The sequence below is a fragment of the Sceloporus occidentalis genome, unplaced genomic scaffold, assembly GCF_023333645.1.
Source record: "Sceloporus occidentalis isolate IW3139 unplaced genomic scaffold, rSceOcc1.0.p SCAF_101, whole genome shotgun sequence".
Classification (NCBI taxonomy): Eukaryota; Metazoa; Chordata; class Lepidosauria; order Squamata; family Phrynosomatidae; genus Sceloporus; species Sceloporus occidentalis.
In genome coordinates, this window is record NW_028317081.1 from 1,135,500 (window position 1) to 1,158,623 (window position 23,124).

Consider the following 23,124-nt stretch of genomic DNA (forward strand, 5'->3'; position numbering starts at 1 on the left):
AAATTCTGTAATGTTGTGTAGACCAAAAATGCCACAAGTTTGAATTGGCCCGTGGATCATTTATTTTAACACACAAATATCAGTAGATTAGTCGCATCAGTGGGGTGTGCTATTAATCTGCTGTTTGCAAACACAAGAGAAAGCTTATTCCACCTAGACATTGAAGAAGGACCGGGGTTGTTAAGAATTGTAATCCCAGCCGCATTAACGGCTTTATTCCAAGAGCGTTAAAAATCACTCCTGTGTATCCACGGCTCTGGCATTCCGCTGTGTTTTAATGTAAACGTGATTATACCCAAAGGTGATCGGACATTCTATTCCAATATTGCAAATTCTGCCTCGACTCGACAATTTACATAGAAAACAAGTGACTTGTTTAGGTGATGATGTGAATCTGAATTTCTCCGTTGTTTATCTTCAGGTTCACACAAAGTTCCACTGCAGACAAGCGCATGTTCCAGGCACGGACACATCCTGCGTGACTTTTTCATATAGTGGAGTGACCCTTGCCACACGTGGAGGTAAGTGTAGAAGTTTGTGTACACTTCTCTGGAACATACATACACACACACATACATACATACATGCGTAGCGCAACCTGAGCCAGATCCCAGCCGTGGGTATCTTCCCCCCCTGTTATATAGAGGATATCCGTCCAATGGACCTGTTGGGGAGATAAGAGATCTCCATTGCACCCAGCCCATTTATAACGTGGTCTGTGCTTTGGCTGACTATTTTACTCTTGTAAAAGTAGAGAGTTTCAGACGTGCACCCACAGGAACACTTTGGACACGCAAGAGAAAGCATGAAAAGCAGTCCCCTTACCATGTCGGAGTCAATGCCTTTCAGCCACTTCCCACCACCACGTGACAGTCCATATGCGCTTTCTGCCCCTTGAGTTTTGGGCATTTGTGTACCCGAGTGAAGTGCTATACAATTTAATAGGATTGACCAAAAAGTTGGCATGTAGTGGGTAAAAAGGTAATGGACCATGCTCTAAAGGATGACGTGTTAATGAGATGTCGTTCAAATCAATGTTTTGCTACAGGTTTAATTAATAGCTTAAAGTTTATGGTGCTATACAGAGGTCATTGTGTACTAGTGCAGTGTGACCTACATTTGTCCATCATATGTTGCCACATGTGTCGTGTAGAACCAAATACAATGTGTAAAGATTCTGATCTTATGTATGTAAATGGAGAAATTGATGCAGAATATGCCTACGTGATGCCTAGAGGTGACTGTTACAGCATCTGTATAAGACACGTCTGCCTTTGAATAAGAGAGTGGATGTTTTAAAAACTCATATCTGGTATTGATTTTATAACATTCCGTTCAGAACCCACCGTCTGTGACCCTGTTAAGAAACTGAGAATAATTGGTAAAAGGAACCCTGTCCTTTTTTTTGTGTGTTTTGACTGTAGATTGATGACTCACTTGTACTTTATCCAGAACCCGAGCTGTAAGGTAGTGTAAAACCAGCGTTAGAGTAGTTTGTTGGAAGGCGACCAACTAAGCCAGATGTGCTTCCCGTTTTACAAAACCACACCTGCCAAGTGTGTAGATTAAAACATTACACGGTTTGACCTCTCCGGTTCTGAGCACATCCACAGGGCATTGTGGATACGGCTTTCCCAAGCCCTACCGATCCATAAAAGGGTTAAAGTACCTGAGGGAGTACATATAGAATATATCAGAACGAAGTTGTAACGAGATATACAGACTGTGCTAACGCTGAAGGTATTGTGAAGGTGTGATTTGCGTATATTGGTGTATAGTTGTGTGTGTTTAAGGTATTGAAACCATTCTATACGGACTGCACAGCAGAGAAAACCAGATGGACAGAGAGGGATCTTTTTCTATTACAGTTCTACTGCCCCTTGGATTTACTTTAGAACTTCATTTCGAATGTGTTTGCCCATTTGTTTTCTTTCTCTTCCAGGGGATGACACTTTGAAAACGTGGGACATTAGGAACTTTAAGAAACCTCTCCATACAGCCTCTGGTTTATCCAATATTTTCCCGGTGTAAGTGTTTGGCGTGTTTGTGTGCTAGTCCAACGTTTTGTTTTCTTGTTTGTTTTTTTTGCTGCTTCTAAGACGTGCGTGTATTCCCGATAAGTAACGCACGTGAAGTTGAATAATCACAAGGTGACCTGGGCTACTAGGACCTTGCCATCTCAAGTATTCAAGGACCATCATAAGTGCCCACAGTGCCCAAAATGAGTGAGACAAGTATTTATGTCCCAACTTGTCAGGTGTCCCGGCCAGTGTCCCCAAATATCAGGACTGCTTATAGGTCCTCTAGCAGAACATCTCGTAAATGACTGGACTGGGACATAACATGGTTCCATGCCGCTGACTGCTTGGCTCTTGCGTTGGCCGTGACAGTGGGCATTTGCCAAGTGTGCCTGATGGTCATTCTTGGCCTGCTCCCTTTATAACAAGCATCACAATGATACCCACAGAGGGTGTTGGTAGGAATACCGGACTATCCATGCCCACTGTGGCCCCCTCTTATGGTACAGGTGGAATTGTCGAGGGTCTTACAGACATGCCAAATAGACTGTAACATAACACTTAGTGTTTGGCTTAAAGACAATCCTTTAGTGCATTGCAGTTATGCAATACCACCCAAAATGTACGTTTTCTGATGTTCTTGGCATAGGTCTTATCTTTTTGAATAATTACTAAACTAAGACTGTTCTAGACAATGTAGCGGACTCCTGTCAGACTGCCGTATCATATCACCGTAGGGTAAATGTGTTTGTTGCAGTGATCTGGCACCCAGTATTTCTTCAGCCTTGTCTTCAAAACATGTAGAGTCATCATGAAATTATAATAACAATCAGACTCCTGGTAAAACACCATGCGCACGCAGGCAGATGAATTTTCCAGTCGTCATGGATTCCGGCAGGTTTATTTTTTCTTTTCTTTTAATAAAGAATTGACTCCTACCATCACACACAGCATATATACCAGAAACTCCATGGCTGGTGACTTCACCCCTACCCCTTGCTGGCCCTGTAATAGTCGTCGGTGCCAGCAGCGGCTGGGTTTGGAGCTGAACCTGGTCATAATAAGGAAATGCACTTAGCGTGCCTGAATAAATGTGTTTATTCACCCGACCCGTGAAGCGGCTACAAGGTCGGACCCCAAAAGACGGGACAGAGACAGATGAAAACAAGGCTGTCCCTTTAACTAACTAGAATCATTTTTCATTGATAAGATTGAACAGCAGTAAGTAAGTTGCATAGGAAAAAATCTTTTCCCATAATATCCTGTACTTGGAATTCCAACCATGTGAAAAAAGAGAAGAAAAGAAAAAAATAATGAAAAATATATATATATATATAAATTCATGTTACTAGTTATTAATTTACTATTTTGCATTAGTTTGCATTAATGCTGTTTTAATACAGAGTATTTTACTAAGAGCTGAGCTAGCTTAAGAATAGCCCTAAAATAAAAATTTCTATCTCGAGTTTAAAGGGCCAGCTCGAGAGTCTAGAATTGGTCAATTCACTCTATAGTAAATTTGGAGGATGAAAAAATACTCGTATTGCTGTCACAAGTTTTATCAGTCCCATTTCCATTTTCATGACCAAAGTTCCTATAATACTGTTCTGTTTTTTTGTGCTTTATTAAGGAGCGATTGTTGCTTCAGTCCAGACGATAAACTTCTAGTAACTGGAACATCAGTGAAGAAAGGAGGCGGCAGCGGGAAATTAATTTTCTTCAGCATGGTGGACTTCCAGAAGGCTTATGAAATTCATGTCACAGACGCCGTAAGTAGTTATGTTGTCAGAATCGTGCATACCTTTATCCATAGGTTTAGCTAGATGTAAGCGGGCTCTCCAGATGATACATAGGCACATGGCAAGAGTAGGGATTGATATCTGCCATGTCCCTATATGTGCCCAAACATTATTTTAAGGGGGGACTCTGTTATCTGAGTCTAGACAAACACTATCGATTCGTTATCGTACTGCCTGTGGGAAACCATAAAATGCCTCAGTCTTAAGCACCCAGTCGGAATAATGAAATTAAATGAAAGAATGGACTTCATTAGCATTGCCATTAAGAATCAGCTCGGTTTGGCATTTGATCAGGAAAGTCACCCAAAATATGACTGACAACAATGGCGTCCTCCTGGTCTGTAGATAAAGAGAGTTTATTGGAGCAAAACACCAAGTTTCTGTCAGTGCTGACCTATATTACTGTATACAGCAGGGGATTTTATGCTCAAGGAGATTATTTTCCGCCTGGGACGTCTCTTTTAAAGCACTTCTGCTAATCTGCATGGACGTTTATTAGGAATCTAACGTTGAGTGGTGCTATAGTATAAGTATTTGGTGAAATTTTTAGATAATTTATGTCGTATACGGTGCTGCCCACACCTTAATGACAATGCTCCAGATCCTGAGGTCCCCCAGCCACGTTCCCGTCCTAATACGCCCCCATTTAATCTCTTTTTGCGAAGAGTGGACCACACATGGTCTTTGTCCCTCAAGAAGCTATTATTCCAAGGCCAAATTTGGTAATCATTTGTAATTTATTTTAAGTTTAATTTGTAAACCGTAAGTAAAAAGATGCCCTGGAGTAGAAGGATTTCCATGGCATGGCTTCCATGATCATTTAGTAAACACGTTTTAACGTTCTCCACCTTGTGCTGAGTGAACTGTCCTGTGCGTTCCCACGGCTCTCTCGTAATCCCGACCCACTCTATGTATCACGCGCTGGAATTTTACAGATAAATGAAAAAGATGAATACCTTGGGGGGACTCCTAATCCCTGTAAACAGGAGGTATATTTGGCCTTCAAGTGAACCTGATGGATAATGGAAGTAGGAATGAAATGTTTAACAAAAGTCTGTTTGTTTGACATTCCTTTTGTTTCGTGGTAACTCGGCCCCTCTTTGCCGCGTCTCCCTTCATAGTGAACCATTCGGGTTAGACGATGTTCAGATCTCTTCGCTGTTAGTTGGGAAATCCTCTTGTTTTACTAACTGACCTGTAGGCATTAGGATCAAGCTGGGGTCATCTGGGGTCTTTTCAGATCACAGCAACAAAATTATTCCAATGTCATTTTTTTGGTGTTCTTACAGAATAAGTTGAGAAAAAAAAATATATATATATTTTTTAATACCAAAAATGCCTTGTTTAACATTAAAATATTTATTTTAGGACTACCTGTGCTCTCTATTAAAGCAACCGTGAAAGGGATGAGTGAGAACATATAATGTATTGCAATACACCTGAAATATGTTGTCAGGATGTCTGGATGGCAGATATTGATGAGACTTTATCCTAAAACATTATCCTGCCTTGGATTATTGGGTTACAACCCCCATAACTCACGCTTAGCCGTCGGAAAATTGTGGGTGGTGTAATTTATAGTCCACAAGCAGGCTTGGTCAGCAAGTACCCAAAATTCATAAAAAAATATATAGAAATTAATTTAATCAGACACATAACTATATTATAAGTGTATTGTTTGTAACATACTGTATTGCGCTGCGGTATATGATGGCTGTATATAAAATAATAAGCTTTCTGGCCCCCCCCCCATTAACAGAAATATGCTATGGGCTATAGGTATATACATTTTTTTTGTATGTTCCCATTGTCAATGAATTCTTGTAACACGCTGTAACTTGGCTCGATGCCGGTATTATTACTGTAACAAATATGTGAGCCAACACGGGAAAGATTTTTCCATACACGAGAGATCGACATAGCTAGAATCATTTACGGTGCCTAGCATGGGACAAAAATAGATTTCCTTGCCAAGAGCGGTCCTGGAAATATTTATAACCTACCGCAGGTTATAATTCAAACTAAAACATAACCTTTAACCCTTACAGTCGGCAAGCTCCCGGTTGCTGCATCTCGTGGGAGCGGACACTATTATGATCATTCCCCAAAGCCTACATTCACTTGATTTAAGAACGGAAAGGTGCCAAAGGTGCCGTTCAAGCTATTTCACTGAATTTAACACTTTTGTAACTTAATGCAGCATTGGAAACGTCAGCCTTTGATTTACTGAAGCCGGTATTCTTCCTTAATCACATAAGTCATGCAACGTAAAATAATGCACTGATAGGTGGTTGCCATAGCATCTTTAAACTCTCTGTGTGTTTATATGATGTGATTAAAATGACTGATCTGCTATGGTTTATTTCCATAACGTACTCGAGAGCTTAATGAATGCTTTGTTCAAATGGAACAGCATCTCTAAGAAAATATTGGGGATAAACTTCATCTTTATTAAGACTCAGCAGAGGCAAAAACTGATAACATAGAAGGGATAAGTGTATCAGCTCCCCAAAGTTCCCTTTAATTCTAGAGTGTGCGCTGCCTTCTATTCATGAAGTTTAGTTAATAAGATGAATGGACATAGCTATGTTAACCCAAGAGAAATGGAGTCTAGTCGAAGTTGATACCTTTTGTTCAACTAACGTAGAAGATGTAAAATTACCTAAGCATTCAGGACCTCAGAGGTCTTTTCTCCATTAGAAATTCTTGATTTAGAACATAAGATTGTGTTATTCCGTTCATGTGCCTACTAGAGAAACCTCTGTCTGAGTCTAATTTTGGAACCCACGAGTTGGTTGATGGGTCTCTGGATCTGCTGCTGTTCAGCACATACTATTTTATTATTATTATTATTATTATTATTATCGTTTATTATGTAGCACCAACAATTTCCACAGCTCTTCTTACAGTACAAACATTCCTAGAGTCTGATAAACCAGAACTGACAGACTAAGACGAACCGAGGCATTAGGTAAAGAGGTCCCGGCTCGCAAGCTTACGCTCTGTAGGCAAAAGATTGAGCTTTTCACCTTGTATCCCATATTTAGCTCCACGTCCGACACTCTCCTGCTATTTCCTTTCACTTCCTCTCTCTCTGAAACTCTATCCCTTTTTTATTTATTTCTTTAAATGGCCGCTTGCCAGACGAGGAGGAATGTACATACGACTCGACAGAAGGTGCATGTTGAATTAGCTTCCTTTGATGATTTGCCACTTGTTAGCCGACTCTAGATGCCCTGCCAAAGGAGGCCGAGCTCTTTTGATGCCTCATCACAATCATTCCGTGGTGAGCTCTAACCTCTGCTCAAGGAATGCCATGCCAGTGGCGAAAACAAAACCGCTTTATGTTTACTCTCACCATTCCATATCCAACATTGAGTAACATGTCGTTTTCGAACGTCGCTCAATGTGTTTAGTCTGCGTTCACACGTTGCGTTCATGAAATAAGGTCTTTTTATAGATTTGGCCGGTTTTGAAGACAGGACTCGTTTGAGGAGTATCATAGAAAAGTATCTCTTGACGCCGCTCTTATGATGAGCCAATCTGGTAATCTCCAGAAGTCACTTGAGTACCTGGTATAAAGACATGTAATCACATCAACGTGTACTTCCACATACCACTCCGAGAACATGTCTCCAAGATGTTATGCGGGTTGCAGCCTAGATCAGGCTATGTACGCTCTCTCATATTTTATATTCAGCATACTGACCCAAGGCTTGTGGTGGTCATGTTTTTTTACATTTATTTATTATTTTATATTTTTTATACTATGTTCTGATTTTTATACGTCCAAACAGGAACACAGAAAGGTATTAAATGAATTCAGACTCATGCAAAGAGCCATAAAGTATATAAAGTAACAGAGAAGTTGTTGCATGGGACTTTACCCGGAAATTTGAAGTAACAACAGTGCTGACATCTACGGCACGCGGGGTCCGGCACGGCACGCGGGGTACATCTGCGTTTTTTGTTGAGCCTTAATTCTGCCGGTGCTGTCCTTGAGATCAGTCTTTGGATCCATCCATGGCTTCCAGATATGTTAGAACAGCACAGATACTGACGTATGAATTACATTGTGGTAAGATCATTATGATTATGACGTAATGATTATGACGTAAAGGATTCACCGGGTTATTGGTCAGTTTGGATACCCTATCAGCCCTTTATTCCCCCCTCAAGCATGGTGAGTGTGTTCAAGTGCCACCCGTAACAACACTACTAATAATTACCGACTCATTTATAAAGCATCAGTAAATCGTGTAGGTCCCGTAACGTGTGCGGTTATCTGCCCTACCGAAGCGAGTAACGTTCTTAAACCCGGAGGCCAGAAGGCTGCATACCTACATATCGGTGATTAATAGGAGGCGATGGAGTTGACACGACGCAGCATCCGTCTCTGTTTATACATCAGACGATTTGCGCTAATCCGTGGCCTATAAAGACACCTTGTACATCTGCTCGGAGGCTAAGAAAATAAACAGTTTCATGTACAAGGAGAATACAAAGGTCGGTGGGAATGCCAAGTATCCTCTCTGTTTGTGTAGTAATAAGACCGAGCGGCAGGAGCGGGGTCGGCTTGGTTAATAGTCGTAATAAATTGATAGGATTAGCTTGGCTTTAACTTAATGAATTTATTTACGGCATACGAGCTTCTTACAGTATTACAACTGGTTTACGATCGGTTTTACAAGAGGGTGTAAAAAGGTATTGTGGAGCTGTCTCTGCGAAAGCTGCTGGTATTAGCCTTCAAAATACCCAGGGTATTATTTTCTAGGCAGGCTGATGGAGGAAGATATTTACAAAAAAATCGCCTCTTTCTTTACTATCCATGTCGATTTTCCTCAAAATGTTATGTTTTGTAATGCTTATACAATGCCTCTTACCCATGGACCAATGGCAGATTTCAGCCAGGGCCCGTTAATATAATAATAATAATATATTAATATATATATTAATATAAATGTCTTTATTATAGCTTGTGCTTTTTGTTTGTTAATTAGCATAATTATTTTGGAGAGATTTCATTCAGCTCATGGAAGCCGAGATCGGTCAACACAGATTTTCTGTCCAGAAGTTTTCTTCATTCTCCTTAACGCTAGGGGATATATAATCATGTGTATCAATACCATGATATATCAAATAATTATGAATTATGAAATAATTATGGTACATATAGAACACTGTTTGATTTTGTAATATTGGTCATCTTTAATTATCCATGGGAGATTATTGTTGTGTCTTTCTTTATTTTATACATATATATATATATGTATGTATGTATGTATGTATGTATATATAAGTGATTATTGTTGATCTTATTTGCATGCGCCTACCCAGAATCCCTTGTGGTTGTGGCAGCACCATGAGACTTCTGAGGGAAAAACAAGCCTTCTGGTGTCTGTAGATGAGTGTTTAATAATGCTTCTACTACCCGTATATATATATATACACACAGTTAAGGTAAAACAAATATTGATCCCCTGCTGATTTTGTACGTTTGCCCACTGACAGAGACATGAACAGTCTATAATTTTTATGGTAGGTTTATTTGAACAGTTAGGTACATGTGCTTTTGTGAGCAGGGGCACCTTGCGGGCGCTGCAGGATTCCAGTCCTTCGTGGCATAGTGTGTTACCAGTTGTTTTCTTGGTAAATTTGGTCCCAGCTGCCTCGAGATCATTGACAAGATCCTCCTGTATAGTTCTGGGCTGATTCCTCACCGGTCTCATGATCGTTGAAACTCCACTAGGTGAGATCTTGCATGGAGCCCCAGACCGAGGGAGATTTGTGTTTCTTCCATTTGCGAATAATCGCACCAACCGTTGTCACCTTTTTACCAAGCTGCTTGGCGAGGGTCTTGTAGCCCTTTCCAGCCTTGTGTAGGTCTACAGTCTTGTCCCTGACATCCTTGGACAGCTCTTCGGTCTTGGCCATGGGGGAGAGTTTGGAATCTGATTGATTGTTTCTGTGGACAGGTGTGTTTTATACAGGTAACACGCTGAGATTAGGAGCACTCCCTTTAAGAGAGTGCTCCTAATCTCAGCTCATTACCTGTATAAAAGACACCCAGGAGCCAGACATCTTGCCGATTGATAGGGATATATATATAGTGTGTGTTTTCCATAAATATCACTTTTTTTTACTTGTAAACACAGTTTTGTTCAGCATATAGAATTCTAGAACTTCCCCAAAAGTGTAGATTGTAAGATTTTAAGCAGGGCCCTCTTCAGCTAACGTATCGGGTTGTCTTAGTCGTAAGGAGTGCTGCGTAAATTCCTGGGGCTATATAAATAAAATCCAATAATACAAATAAAGTAATAGAAACAGAGGAAACCAAAGAGCCCAAAGTATGAAGAGCAGGCAGATTATGCGGAGATAAATCACTCTGCACCACGTATCTCCCAGCTTTTTTGGGACAGTCAATATTTAGGGTAATTTTGTTCCTTTAATGCATTGACGGTACAAGCGCAGACAGAAGGAGATAGCGTGACGGTAACATAAAGGCAGAAACCTTTTTTCATCGAACGCTTTATTCTGCACGGGATTTAGATTCAGAACTTTTTCACTTTTTTTTTAACATATACAAATATCACAAACCTCCTTTAAGCCACCCCCACGGAGGAAATTGTGTTTGTGTGGTTTATTTGATCATTTTATTGTTTATTTTTATCATTTATGCACATATTTGGTGCGGCCGCCCTTTGTCTTGAAAACAGTATGGCTTCTTCTGGGTACACTCGCCCACAGTTTAAGGAACTCGATAGGGAGGCAGCATCGCTCACTCACTCTTTCTGGGGCTTAAAGAATTAACAGGCTCAAAACCCGTGAATATGAGAAAAATAAAATGTAGGCAGCCGTAGCGTAGCCATGCGTCTCCAGAGTGTGACCGGGCCCATCGGTGTGACAGGTCTCCTCGCTACGGCTGGTCATGCGCAGCAAGTCGGACTCATAACATCACAGACCAGCGGGGTGGCCCGGCCGGGTTGTCCTCCAAAAGAAAACCATCACCCGTTCAGGCTGTGTTCTGAATTGGATCGTGAGCTGTGTGTTCACACATTGGTTAAAAATGACTATATTGCTATATACCACCAACCTCAGGGCCCCGAGCTCTGCATATGCAGACGGCCTTTGTGTTACTCTAGGGTGCGCCAGTATTTGGGCAGATGAGCTGACGCTCATTGAACCAGCCTCTGTATCATTAATAGCACACATGCCCATGCTGGTAAACCATGCGGCGCATGCGCAATAGTACTCAAGACTGATTTTTTTACTAACATCCCTAAGAAGCAGGAATGGCACCCATACTCCCAAGTCACTGGGCTATGTATAAACACCCCCGATTTATTCACCCAAACGACGCTGGAGCCAAACTCTGCATCTAGTGGAGGGGAGGACATGAGGCGTTCATCTGATCATAAATTAAATGCCACGTTTATTTTATTTTTTTTAGCGTTAAAAGTGCTCTGTCCTCTATAACACTTGTGGATTTATATTCAGACAGTCGGATCTTATCTTTTAAAGCCATGCAAGCTAAATTCAAGCAGCCGAGATGGGAGCGTTTCAATTATTTAAAAATATATACGTTTTGTTTAGCATCGAATCAAATAGCAGACCTGACAATACAGGATGATGTTTTAGATTCAATGCAATGGATCCAATCTGATTTCTAAATGACACTCGTTATTAGAAAAGGTTCCTCCTATTATTAAGTGTAATTCCATTAATAAATGGGGAACGGATTTAAGAAAAGTATTTCCTATGGAAACATGGCACAGAGCACGGACCTCCACTCGACAGTAAGTTCATTGCATTAACCTACATGAACTATATGCGTGAAGACGCTTCGTCGCTGGCACGTTATCCCCGTTAGGATCCGTAGATTCTGTTCTAATGCATTCAGTTTATGTCGGTGGGGCTACAGAGCAGAAGGGACTCAATTTCACCTATGGCCATCTTGTGATTTGTTACGACCAATTCCAAATATTATATTTTATGTTCATTTAAACCAAAATATTGTCATTTTCCCCCTTTTTTCAATCTAAGTTTGAGATACAAAGTAACGATGTTTTAACTATTAATATTTTGCTAGCAGTTAAAATTTCTCTCACGAGAAATCCCATCTCGGAATGAAATTAGGTCTCTAATTTATCCTGAAAAATGATTTTATTTTATAAAGAGACACAAACAAAAATATCAAGACATCTGGTCTCCTTATTAGCCCGTGTGTGAGCTAAACATGGACTTTCAACTATTGTGACCCTTAATCAATGCGTTTGACATGTTTTATGAAAAAATGTAATATTATTGTGTTTTCCTAGAATGAGAATTCTTAATAATTAGGCATATTGGGAAATGTATTTTTGGTATCCTTTTCTCTGCATTGAGTTAGCGTATTGACCGTTTGGACCCAGGCTTGTCAGACTTGTACTTAGCAAGCGGGGGCCGCGCTGTGAATGATGCACCGTGACATGATGTACGCAACAGAGTAAACTGTATAATACAATCTCACTAACATTGATTCTGTCGACAGGGTTACATAAAGCGCCAGCCAAATAACTTTGTGTTTTCTCACTACGCCTCGCTCTACCAAACGCACTACTTGGTTTTAACTCTTTGAGCACCAAGGGCATTATTAACAAAGTGCATCTCTTATGTGCTCGGTATCTGTTTGAAAGACGAGTAATGATCCACTGTTGATATACGTTCGATTTATGGTCGGAGCCATCTCGAAATGAAGAGTGTTCTTCCGGGGGAATCAACAAAAAAATTAGAGCCACAACTTTCAAGAAGTCATTGTCTGACATTCTGCTTTATTCCAGAGTGTCGTCCGATGTCTTTGGCATCCCAAACTGAACCAGATCATGGTGGGAACTGGCAACGGATTAGTCAAAGTGTACTATGACCCAGTTAAAAGCCAGAGGTATGTTTTGTGCAAGTTACTAACCCCAGTGATCGTAATACATGTAGAGAACAATACCGTGCGACAGATTCAATGAATTAAGATGTAAAATAAGTGGAAGTGTATTGTCCTAGTTCATCTTTGTCATGTTTATAACCAGATTTCTCATGCAAATCAATTTACTCTCAATGTAGCTGTTCATTTGAGTCATGGGTTAGTCGATGATGCCATTTGTCTTTCTGATAGTATAGAGTTTAATTTATTTTTTTTAGCTTTAATCAGCATATTTTCCATGCACAGATAACAAGTTTATCTACACAATTTTAATTCCACAGTGGATGCTGTGCTGCGTACCAAACTCTCGCTCAGTCCTTGTCAATGGGAGCAAAGGGATTAGTTGAGGTTCACGGTTCCTGCTGCAGACGTTTAGCCGTACGGCTGTGACTGCCGCTTCAATACCCCCCCCCCCATAATGTTGAATTGCTTGTTTGGGGCGCAGATATTGGACAGACCCCTGGAACGGTTGCAAATTGCTGAGCTCCTTTACGCCCATCAAATCTGAGTTACCAGCAGGCTCAGTGATGATGAAAAAATTTGTGGGAGACTTCTAATAACAGTATTAACCCAGACAGCAAAGACTTTGCTCAAACGTTCACTAAAATATTGTGAGTATTTACTTAAAATGTTTCCTTGTTTATGTTTTATTTATTTTTTCTTGCATTTTTTCTACTCAGAGGAGCCAAGCTCTGCGTGGTTAAAACAAAAAGAAAGGAACGGCAAGCTGAAACACTTACCCAGGACTACATTATTACTCGTGAGTATTTACCTCCTGGAAAAGTGGGATATTGGTTCATAAATGCTCAGAAACACCTTGTCCTTAGGTTGTTCTTTTATAAAGCCAAAGAAGCTAAGATCTAAAGTAATTAACGTTCAAGTTCTATAGACCTTTCAGGAGGTAATCTGATGTGTTCCCTAGTTGTGTGAGCACAAGCCATCGTTTGGCCGGGATTGCGATAGGTTGGCTGGAGGCTAATCGGATGTATGGTCCCATATCCATTGTGTTTTGCTCATGTTGTTATTTGGGAACCTGACCATCCTTAGCATCTGGAAATTCAAAAGGAATTGCCTCAATGTTGGTCATAGTAATGACTATTATGTCCTCTAATGGCTGGGATGTCCTTTTAAACAATGCACCATTCAAGACCAATATGGCTCTTCTTGCAAGAAAGACCCTCCATAGTTGTCCCTTACCAATTCCCGTGATTCAAACCATTGAACCGAAATATTCATGGTTTACTCAGCAAACCTCATTGTTGGTAACAGCTGTAACTGGAGTCCAGATGTTTGCAGGCACAGGAGGAACATGCTCATTACATGGTTCAAAACTAAGGAACTTTGACCTACACTGACTTCAGGATATGATATGCAAGTCTTCCAACCATTGTGTGTTTTATTGGCAGTCCTAATATATCCCTCCTAGACGCCAGGTAGATCAACCAGGCCTGTCATTAATCAATACGTAGAATATTTCTGATAGAGAAGTGAAATAGATCATTACTTTTGTACGTTTTTGTTTTAATATGTAGACAATCCAATGCGTTCCCCAGGCATGACAACAGATAAAGACAGAACAGTTTTATCTAAAAGTTTGTGCTATGCCGCAAATAACATTAGACCAGCAAAGTGTGTGGAGGTGTGAGTTTGCCGGATGATATCCAAAATATATTGGTGATAAGAAAAGAAATCGTCTGCATGTCATAAACAACTTGACATGTGATTGTTACATTATAACCAAAGCAGCGTCCTTCAGGATCTCCTTGCACGAGTTTGCTGGTTAATGCTTTTTATTCAATCGGAGCAACTGAGTTACCAGTTCACCAATGCATTCAGTTACCCTGCGACATGTGCCCAACAAAGCATTCTACCGCAGTTTTGTGCCAATCTGGCTCCCCACTGTCCTGTGGTTATTCCAGCTGGCCATTTTACACTATAGAGGATTGTGCTTAACAGACACATCCGTCCACAGCCCGTGCAACGCGCCCTTCTGAGCGGAGAGCTGGGAAATAACCTCATACCCCAACATTAATTAGAAAGAATGACAAGCTAGGGCATCACCCCGCATAAATATATCCCTTACTGCCGCCATGTGTTCTGGATAGTGACAAAATATGAGTATTGTGGCTTGTAGTAATACTCTTACACCAGCTTTCAAGAGTATTAATGCCCCTCTATGTAGTGTTCAGCGATGTTTCTTCAGTGTTCCAGAGGTTTAGGGGACAGTCTTATGCCCCTGACACCCTTACTATGGAATAATGCATAATAAAGTACTCTGTCAGTAACCCTATGCGAGTACTTTAATAGGCAGTCTTACAATAGGGAAGAAGAACAAAAAAGAAAACATTTACCTGCACAGAATTTGCAACCATTCTACAAAATTTTCTTTTATGAACCGAAATTTCTTATCTCTAATTGGCTGCTAAAGCTGTCAATCAGTTCCAGTAGAGAACTTACAATAAAATCTATGAGAGTATTCCTGTCATTGGTTGCCTTAACTAAAACCAGTAGTTGCCCTCCAGTTGAAGTCACTGAATACAAACAAAACATCAGCGTTTAAATACCCAATATGTCATTGAATGCCATTGCTTCCCTTCACTAGAAAGGGTGTTCTACTGAGCATGTGCAAGAAGCATACTGAGGTATGCCCCCTGCTTTCAGAAGAGGCAGCTGGGGGAGGAGTCATAATTTGGAGTAATCCTTTAACTATTTTCACTGTTTGAAAAGTATGAAATATGAAAGTGAAATTTAGAGGAAAAACAAAAGTCTTATTTCCAATAGAAATCATCTAATTATTATTCTCAGAGAGAGATAAATCTGGAAAACATTTTAAAAATAGTAAATTAAGATGAATCTAGACCGATTTTATAATTTAAATATTTAGATGCACTCGTTTTTGCAGTTGTCTGTGTATTGTAAATTAAAACCGTGTTGTTGATGGTTTTCTTATTTAACATGGAAATTAAATGGAATCCAGAAGCATTTCAGTTCCTTGGACGTGTTTAAAGCACAAAATGTTTGGAATTGTTGCAGCTAACTACATAAACAACCACTAAATGGAAACTGAATTGTATTTAAATCCAAGGAACTTTATAGAGAAGATTAATCAGCTTTTTAGATTGAATGAAAAGTTTCGCACATAACGAACATATAAAGTATCACGGAAGCCGTGACCGGCCCTGGATCGGATATATTTTGGGGCTAAAAACAGTTAACTTTTTATCACAAAAGCCTGTTTGGTTGCACCCCTGGGCAGCTGGAATTTGACAGCCAATTCTAGGTTAGTTCTAGAATGTTGAGCTTTTTAGGTGTCTTCGATGCCTTTCACATTACAGTAGAATGTTCAATAAACCTACATTGCGGCACGATCAAATAACCAGTATGCTTTGGAAGTACGTCACGTCTGTCTGTAACTGTCTTCACGATGGGACTTGTTTGGTTATCCCTCTCCTTGTAGCCTTAGAAGGAGGAATGAGGAGTAAGGAGGTTATTTCAGCGCCGGGAAGACAATAAATAATCATGCAGCTTTTGTCAATAAGTATCGTCAAACTAAGAAAGAATGAGGAAAAATAAGCTAGATCCAGGATCTATAAAACAATTATAGTAATAGAAAAACCATTATTTTTATAAACCCTTGGGGTGTCCTGTAGATAGAAGGTCTCTGGCTGCAGGTTAACTGACTTTCAGTTAAGTTCATTGAATGTCGGGTTAAAAAGGGGAATCTGGAGCTGTTGCAGTGTTATGGTAAGAGTGGAAATTTTTTGGCCCATGAGCCACCCCCCCCAGTAGCCTATGGCTAATCATACCCTCAATGAGGACATTGCCAGAAGACTCCATTTGTGATGAATGCTTTTTGCATGAACCTCACCCTCAGAATACCCCAGCCGTGTCTAGTGGCTCCGACATATTATGGGAAGCTGTGTACAATGTGACTATTGCTTTTGGCTACCCCTGGAGATGGTGCATCTGTGCTTCTTTAGCGTTACGATTGAAATCCCGGTGTTTGGATTTGGCAGGGAGGTTTCATTCCATTTTGGGTCAGTAACTCAGTGTTCATTTGCAGCTTTTGGAGTTTTTACCAGGGTTAGATACGGGGGAATCCCTACTGAGTAATGGTGTTGGGCCAGTTTCTTCGCTTTGTTTCTTTTCGGTTTGGCGGAATGCGTTTCTGACAGTAGGTAGATGTACGTTAGGCTTCATTGATGGTGCGCTGATGTCTGGAAACATTCCTGGAAAAGTTCTATTTTCAGAATTAAAGATGAATCGAGTGTTTCCAATTGTAACAATTTTTTTCTCCTCTCTCCTGTAGCTCACGCTCTCCCAATGTTCAGAGAGCCAAGACAGAGAAGTACAAGGAAACAGCTTGAAAAGGACCGATTGGACCCTTTAAAATCTCATAAACCCGAGCCACCAGTAGCAGGGCCTGGTAAGTACTTTTAACATTATGGAAAATCCTCAATTTAGTCGCTGTCACAGGTTCCCCACAAGCCCCCATTTGAATCAACGTGAAACCAATGGGAACTCAGCCTGAGGATGCTCTGCATGTTTTCTGCTGGAAGGCTGTTCCACTTATCAACTACCTCTGAGAAAAACTAAGCCTCTGACTCCTCCTAACATTTACTCCTCCTTTAAATATGCATAACTGTGTTTTTCAAATTCTCGTATCATATACTGTTTCATTGTCCCTCCCGGTTATACATGCAAATATATATAGTCTTTCCTGATCATGTTTTATCATTAATTTTCCACTACTTCCGTTTTTGCACGGAATCTCTCTCTCCTGGGTTCTCCAGAGTACTAGTAGGGGAGGCCTACCATTAAGAACACCAAAATTCCATCTTTCTATGTAGTCCCTGACGTGAAATCACTTTATGTACCAAGTGCATTACTTGACATTTATCAACATAAATAATTTCCACTTGACTTATTCTCCCAGGAATGTCCATCTTGTTCCAGATCTTTCTAGCACTGAAAAAATTTATCAAAAAAAATCCTTTTTTTTAATATCGGTAGTAAAAAAAGATTTAACTAATGGACCTTACAACTAAGCTAGTGCATAGACTGCATTATTGTGATTCTTGGGCAGAGATTAAGTAGATTTGACTCCATGGAGTTGCAGAGGAAAAGCCAGTGTGATATGGGGTTATTAAAATGTCATATGTGTAAAAAAAAACAAATATGAGTGACCCTTTAAACATAGTGTTCCTGATGATTGCGCAACTGCTGCCTGATATTTTGGATCTCTTTAACGTGTGTAATGCTGTCTTCTTTACCCCCATCCTTAATACTTACTTGGGGCAATCATTCTGTTATTTAGCAGTTCACCCCAACGCAACACGAGAACATTGGTAAGCTTTTTTAACTGAGTACATTAGCATTGGCAGTCTGAACGGTAATTAACAAAAAGTTATTAAGCTCTTTTTTCCCCCCATTAACTATGGAGAATGAAAGAATCTAGAAATCATTTCTAATACATAACAATCACATGAAACCGTTTTGAAAGCAGGTTACATCTTCCTGGGGTTTTAAGATCATTTTATGTTGAGGAAGAAAGTGGTTGCTCAGTAATGATAAGCACCAGAATTGCTTCAATTTTGCCCCGTTGATTGATGTGTTTCTAGAGCCTGACAGCCCACAACAAGCTCGGATTTGCCGAGTTAAAGGTATTGTCATGGTCATTATGAAACAAGGACCTCTATGTGGCTTTTCATGCCTGTTTGATGGTGGGACAGAGGCTGCGAGTTGGAAGCCTTCTCTCTGACTTTGTTCATTCTACGATCATCTTGTTTTTAGCTGTTGAAGAATCCCACAAAAACCACACCAGCACAATGAGTCCTTGTGTTATAATGTTGCCTAAAGCATGGCACGGGGAGGAGGTCACAAACAGTGGCATTTGGGAATGGACAATACTGGCTCTTGTATTGGCTTTCAACAGTGCGTAGATTGAAGACATATGGATGCAGATAGAATGGAGGCCAATACGGTCCTAAAAATAGTAATCCCGTCTAAGTGTTTCCGTGGCCACGGTCTGTAGGTAGGACAAGCGGTACCGAGCGTTTTTACCTGTAAGATGATTATCTGTGGTATTAATGACAGGCAGATAATAACTGCTTGGAGAATTCAGGAGAGAACCAGAAGTAGCATCTTTCAAAGCTGTGTCTTGCTGGCTCCTGGAGATTATCAAGTCCTGGATTCCATGAAATGTAGTTAGAACTTTATATGCAAAAGAGGGTTTTGTGTCCTAGTCGGAAAACATACATGGACTATGTCAAAAAAACGTTTTTCTTTATGACGATTAGTAAATTCAGCCCATATTGGAATTTGGGCCCCCCCCCCCGATCCAGAGAGTTTAAGAGTTGTAATCAGAGGTCTCTTATTTGAAGATAGTTCTTGTTTCGATGATGGAGTCACTTTAAACAACCCTGAAACTGTGTACGTCCACGCATTTGCGTATAGGGACAGCCATGTCCTCATATAGACGCTACTTTCCACTTCCAATTATTCTTTTTAACCTTATCCTTTTCTGCTTTGGGTTTAAATTCTTTCACATGGATTGAACCTTTTACGTGACTTTGTAATATATAGCTACACTATACCCTGTTTATATTAACTTGGTCTTTAGACATTTTTTCCATTGTTTTACAAGTCACTCTGGCTTATTTCTTCTCAAGGTATAGAGATTTTTTTATTTTTATTTTTACACCCAATTTTTTTTCTTCCATTTCTCCAAGTCGTATTGTTTACAAAATTAATGTTGTTTTCCAGGCAGGGTTGCAAATAAAATGTAAACTCCGCTCTCTTTGACTTACAAATTCCCGCGTGCAATTTCAGGTACTCATTTCTGTGCTATTTCCATACATTCGCTGTTTGAGCAAGACATTTGCTTATACCAATTCTGTCCGTATCCAGTTAATACTTTAGCATAGATGCAGCGCATTTATGGAAAAAAATCGTAATTTTTACGGGAAATGTCCGCAAACTTGTAGAAACAACTTCACGATTCCAAGTAAAGTGTCAACCAGGATTACCACATTTCCATAAAAAAGAACTTAAGTTGGAGGTAGTTTTAATAAATGTCCGTTCTCCGTTAGGCTGCAATACTAATTTCCTTTCACAAGCCATTAAATCGCATTTTTTTTACGATTTGTTCTAAACCTCTTTACAAAAACGTGAAATGTAGGAATACTATAGATTTTAGTTCTGTAAATTCAGGTGCATTTTTTTAAAATTACTATTAACTATTCAGTTTTCATCATCTAATTATCTATTGTCGTTCTGTGCCTAATTACTAAACGTCACCTAAACATGTAAAAACCTCTATACATTATGCTTGCAGAGATGTGCAGGGGTTTTTTATTTATTTCTGTGTTATCATCCAAGTATAAAATAAATCAATGCAGCCAAAAAAGGACAGAAAAACGCTTGGAAGTAAAAATAAGATGAGTTATCTTAAACTAGTTCGTTACCCAACTTAACATTTTTTTTTCTTCAGTATTATCTCATACTTTGCTGTTTACACATTCTTTCAGATTATATATATATATATATATATATATATATATATATATATATATATATATATATATATATATATATATATATAAAAAAGAATGCTTGAATTTAGGTTTCCCACTTCACATTTTTTATACCCAACTCCACATAAATCTTTATGGAGACGAAAAAACTACTTGGTCTTGGTCATTTTAAGACTCCTTGACATTTGTGGTTATAGAAAACGGAATTCTGCAATTCAGCTGTAACCGCTACGCATGGTTCTGTCGAAAGTCCTCGTGCTACCAAAACAGATCTGAAACTGGATATTGAAAGGCATAGCTTTGGATACTAAGCGCCGATGTGTCATGGAGGAAGCGAGTGTACAAAAGAGTGTCTTAATAGAGATGTCTGCGATTACAAGTCTATGAATAGTCAGTGGGCTGCTGTGATTCATGCGGAGGTTGGAGACCCCTGGAGTCTGACTCCACCGCTCATCATGTCGTGGCTGAACGCCAAGGAAAATAAAGCGATATTACTAACCACATCTTACGTCCTCAGAGAAAACATACAGGTGTCTAAAGGTATATTAAACACCCTGCACCTGACTGTTGTTAAAGGTGCTGTTCCACCCAGCTGAGCTCTCCAGTATGTTAAGCCATTGAATCTTAGCAGATCTGATGTTATATTATATTATATCTCTGAAGAGTTAATCACAAAAACAGCACAGAGACCATTAAAATGTGTTTTTTTTCCCCAGTTTCTATGAGATCAGCCTATCAGCGCCTGCTTATTCGGTCACATGACAATTAAGCATTCCCAGAAAAAAAAATGATATGCAGAATTTTCCATGATTAAATAATTGTTTGTGGAAAGGGTTTTAGGATTCAGTTAGGCTGAACTGAGTCTTGGTTTATTAAGTTCACAGCCAAAAACCAAGTTTTAATAGATCAAATTCGCAGCCCGCTGTAGGGTTTACCGTTCTTTATTTGGAAATATGTAATAACTGTTGCATGTTGTGTTGTTTTCTACATAGCAATGACATTTTATCTAATTTATTGTTTCATCCTTTGTATAGGTCGTGGTGGGCGCGTGGGCACTCATGGAGGCACCTTGTCGTCCTTCATCGTGAAGAACATTGCTCTGGACAAGACAGATGACAGTAACCCACGTGAAGCCATTCTACGCCACGCCAAAGAAGCAGAAGAAAACCCTTACTGGGTCGCTCCAGCATATTCCAAGTAAGTGTGTCTTGAGTACGGCTACTAGCCTGCTCGTATGTTCTCACCAATAACATGTGAGTGTTCACGCAGCAAGTGTCATATCTCTGGACATATATATATATATATATATATATATATATATATATATATATATAAAAAAGTGTTTATACTTCCAGGTTGTGCCTCAGCAGGTGTCACACCGGGGCTCCTCTCAACTTGCTCAACTTGGCAGCACTATTTTTAATATATCGCCGCATGTTTAAGGAGCTCTCCAGCCATAGCTTTCTGTAAAATGCTTAATGGGGTCCCTTTTTGCATTTCCACCGCCTGCTCACTGAACATTGCAGCTGATCGCAGCTCCTCGCACTGACTTTAGTGGTAGCGCTATACTCCCCTTACATTGTAACAGGTGTCACAGGTGGGACCCTCAAAAGCCCACCATTCCTGCCACAAACTTTGCATAAAAGTTCAATAAGGCAAGATGGCAGCTTACGGGCCGGGTTCTCAACTCCTGATGTGTCTGTATGTATTAATGTATATTTGTTACTTATGTACCGTATTTGCTCGATTATAAGACGAGGTTTTTTTCAGAGCAAATGCTCTGAAAAATATCCCTCGTCTTCTAATCGGGGTCGTCTTCTAATCAGACCTCAAATAGAGGTCTGATTATGAGACTAAGATCCAGATCCCCCGCACCGCTGCAGGGGACCTGGATCCTCCTGTCTCCCCCCCCCACACACACACACACACACACTTACCGGTGCTTCCTGCTGTATTGCCGGGGCAGCGGGTTGACGTCTACGCGATCCGCGTAGACAACGTCCGCTGCAGCCGGAAGGAGGTGTGGCTAGCAGCGGGGGTTGTCTGCGTCCGTCGCGCATACCTTCCCCGACTGTCAGAGATCAGAGTTCCCCGCACCGGTGCGGGGAACTCTGATCTCTGACAGCCGGGGAAGGTATGTGCGACGGACGCAGACAAACCCCCGCTGCCAACTCCTCCACCGTCAACCCGCTGCCCCGGCAATACAGTGTGTGTGTGTGTGTGTGTGTGTGTGTTAAATGGGGGCATAGGGCATTTCTGGAATGCCTTATACCCCTATATGCCACTCTGGCACTTAGGGGGTTAAAAGGCATATTATGGGGTAGAGTGGCATATAGGGAGGTATAAGGCATTTCAGGAGGCAGAGTGGCGTTAAGGGGGCATTTAATAGAGCACTCTGCCTCCTGAAATGCCTTATACCTCCCTATATGCCACTCTGCCCCATAATATGCCTTTTAACCCCCTAAATGCCAGAGTGGCATATAGGGGTATAAGGCATTTCTGGAGGCAGAGTGCTCTATACAATGCCTTTTAACTCCCTTAATGCCACTCTGCCTCCTGGAATGCCTTATACCTCCCTATATGCCACTCTGCCCCATAATATGCATTTTAACCCCCTAAATGCCAGAATGGGATATAGTGGCACATAGGGGGTCAAAAGGCATACCATGGGGCACAGTGGCATATAGAGGGTTAAAAGGCATATCATGGGCCACAGTGCCATATTGGTGTGGCAAGCCTGGGGGCAGATGTGCGTAACTGGGGGACAGGTTGGAAAATACAAGGAAATAAAAACAAAACAAATATTTTTCTCAATCATA

General features: G+C 40.4%; 1 protein-coding gene across 1 annotated transcript in view; it reads left to right on the top strand.

Annotated features, from left to right (window-relative positions):
• Nucleotides 1–23,124, top strand: part of LOC149283774 (WD repeat-containing protein 70-like) — a 106,670-nt gene that overhangs the window by 77,559 nt on the left and 5,987 nt on the right. The window contains exons 10-16 of the mRNA XM_089497275.1: nt 422–521; nt 1,943–2,027; nt 3,649–3,787; nt 12,637–12,737; nt 13,451–13,530; nt 17,080–17,196; nt 21,340–21,502. Coding sequence (XP_089353401.1) covers nt 422–521; nt 1,943–2,027; nt 3,649–3,787; nt 12,637–12,737; nt 13,451–13,530; nt 17,080–17,196; nt 21,340–21,502 — 785 coding nt within the window. The remainder of the gene's footprint in view (nt 1–421; nt 522–1,942; nt 2,028–3,648; nt 3,788–12,636; nt 12,738–13,450; nt 13,531–17,079; nt 17,197–21,339; nt 21,503–23,124) is intronic.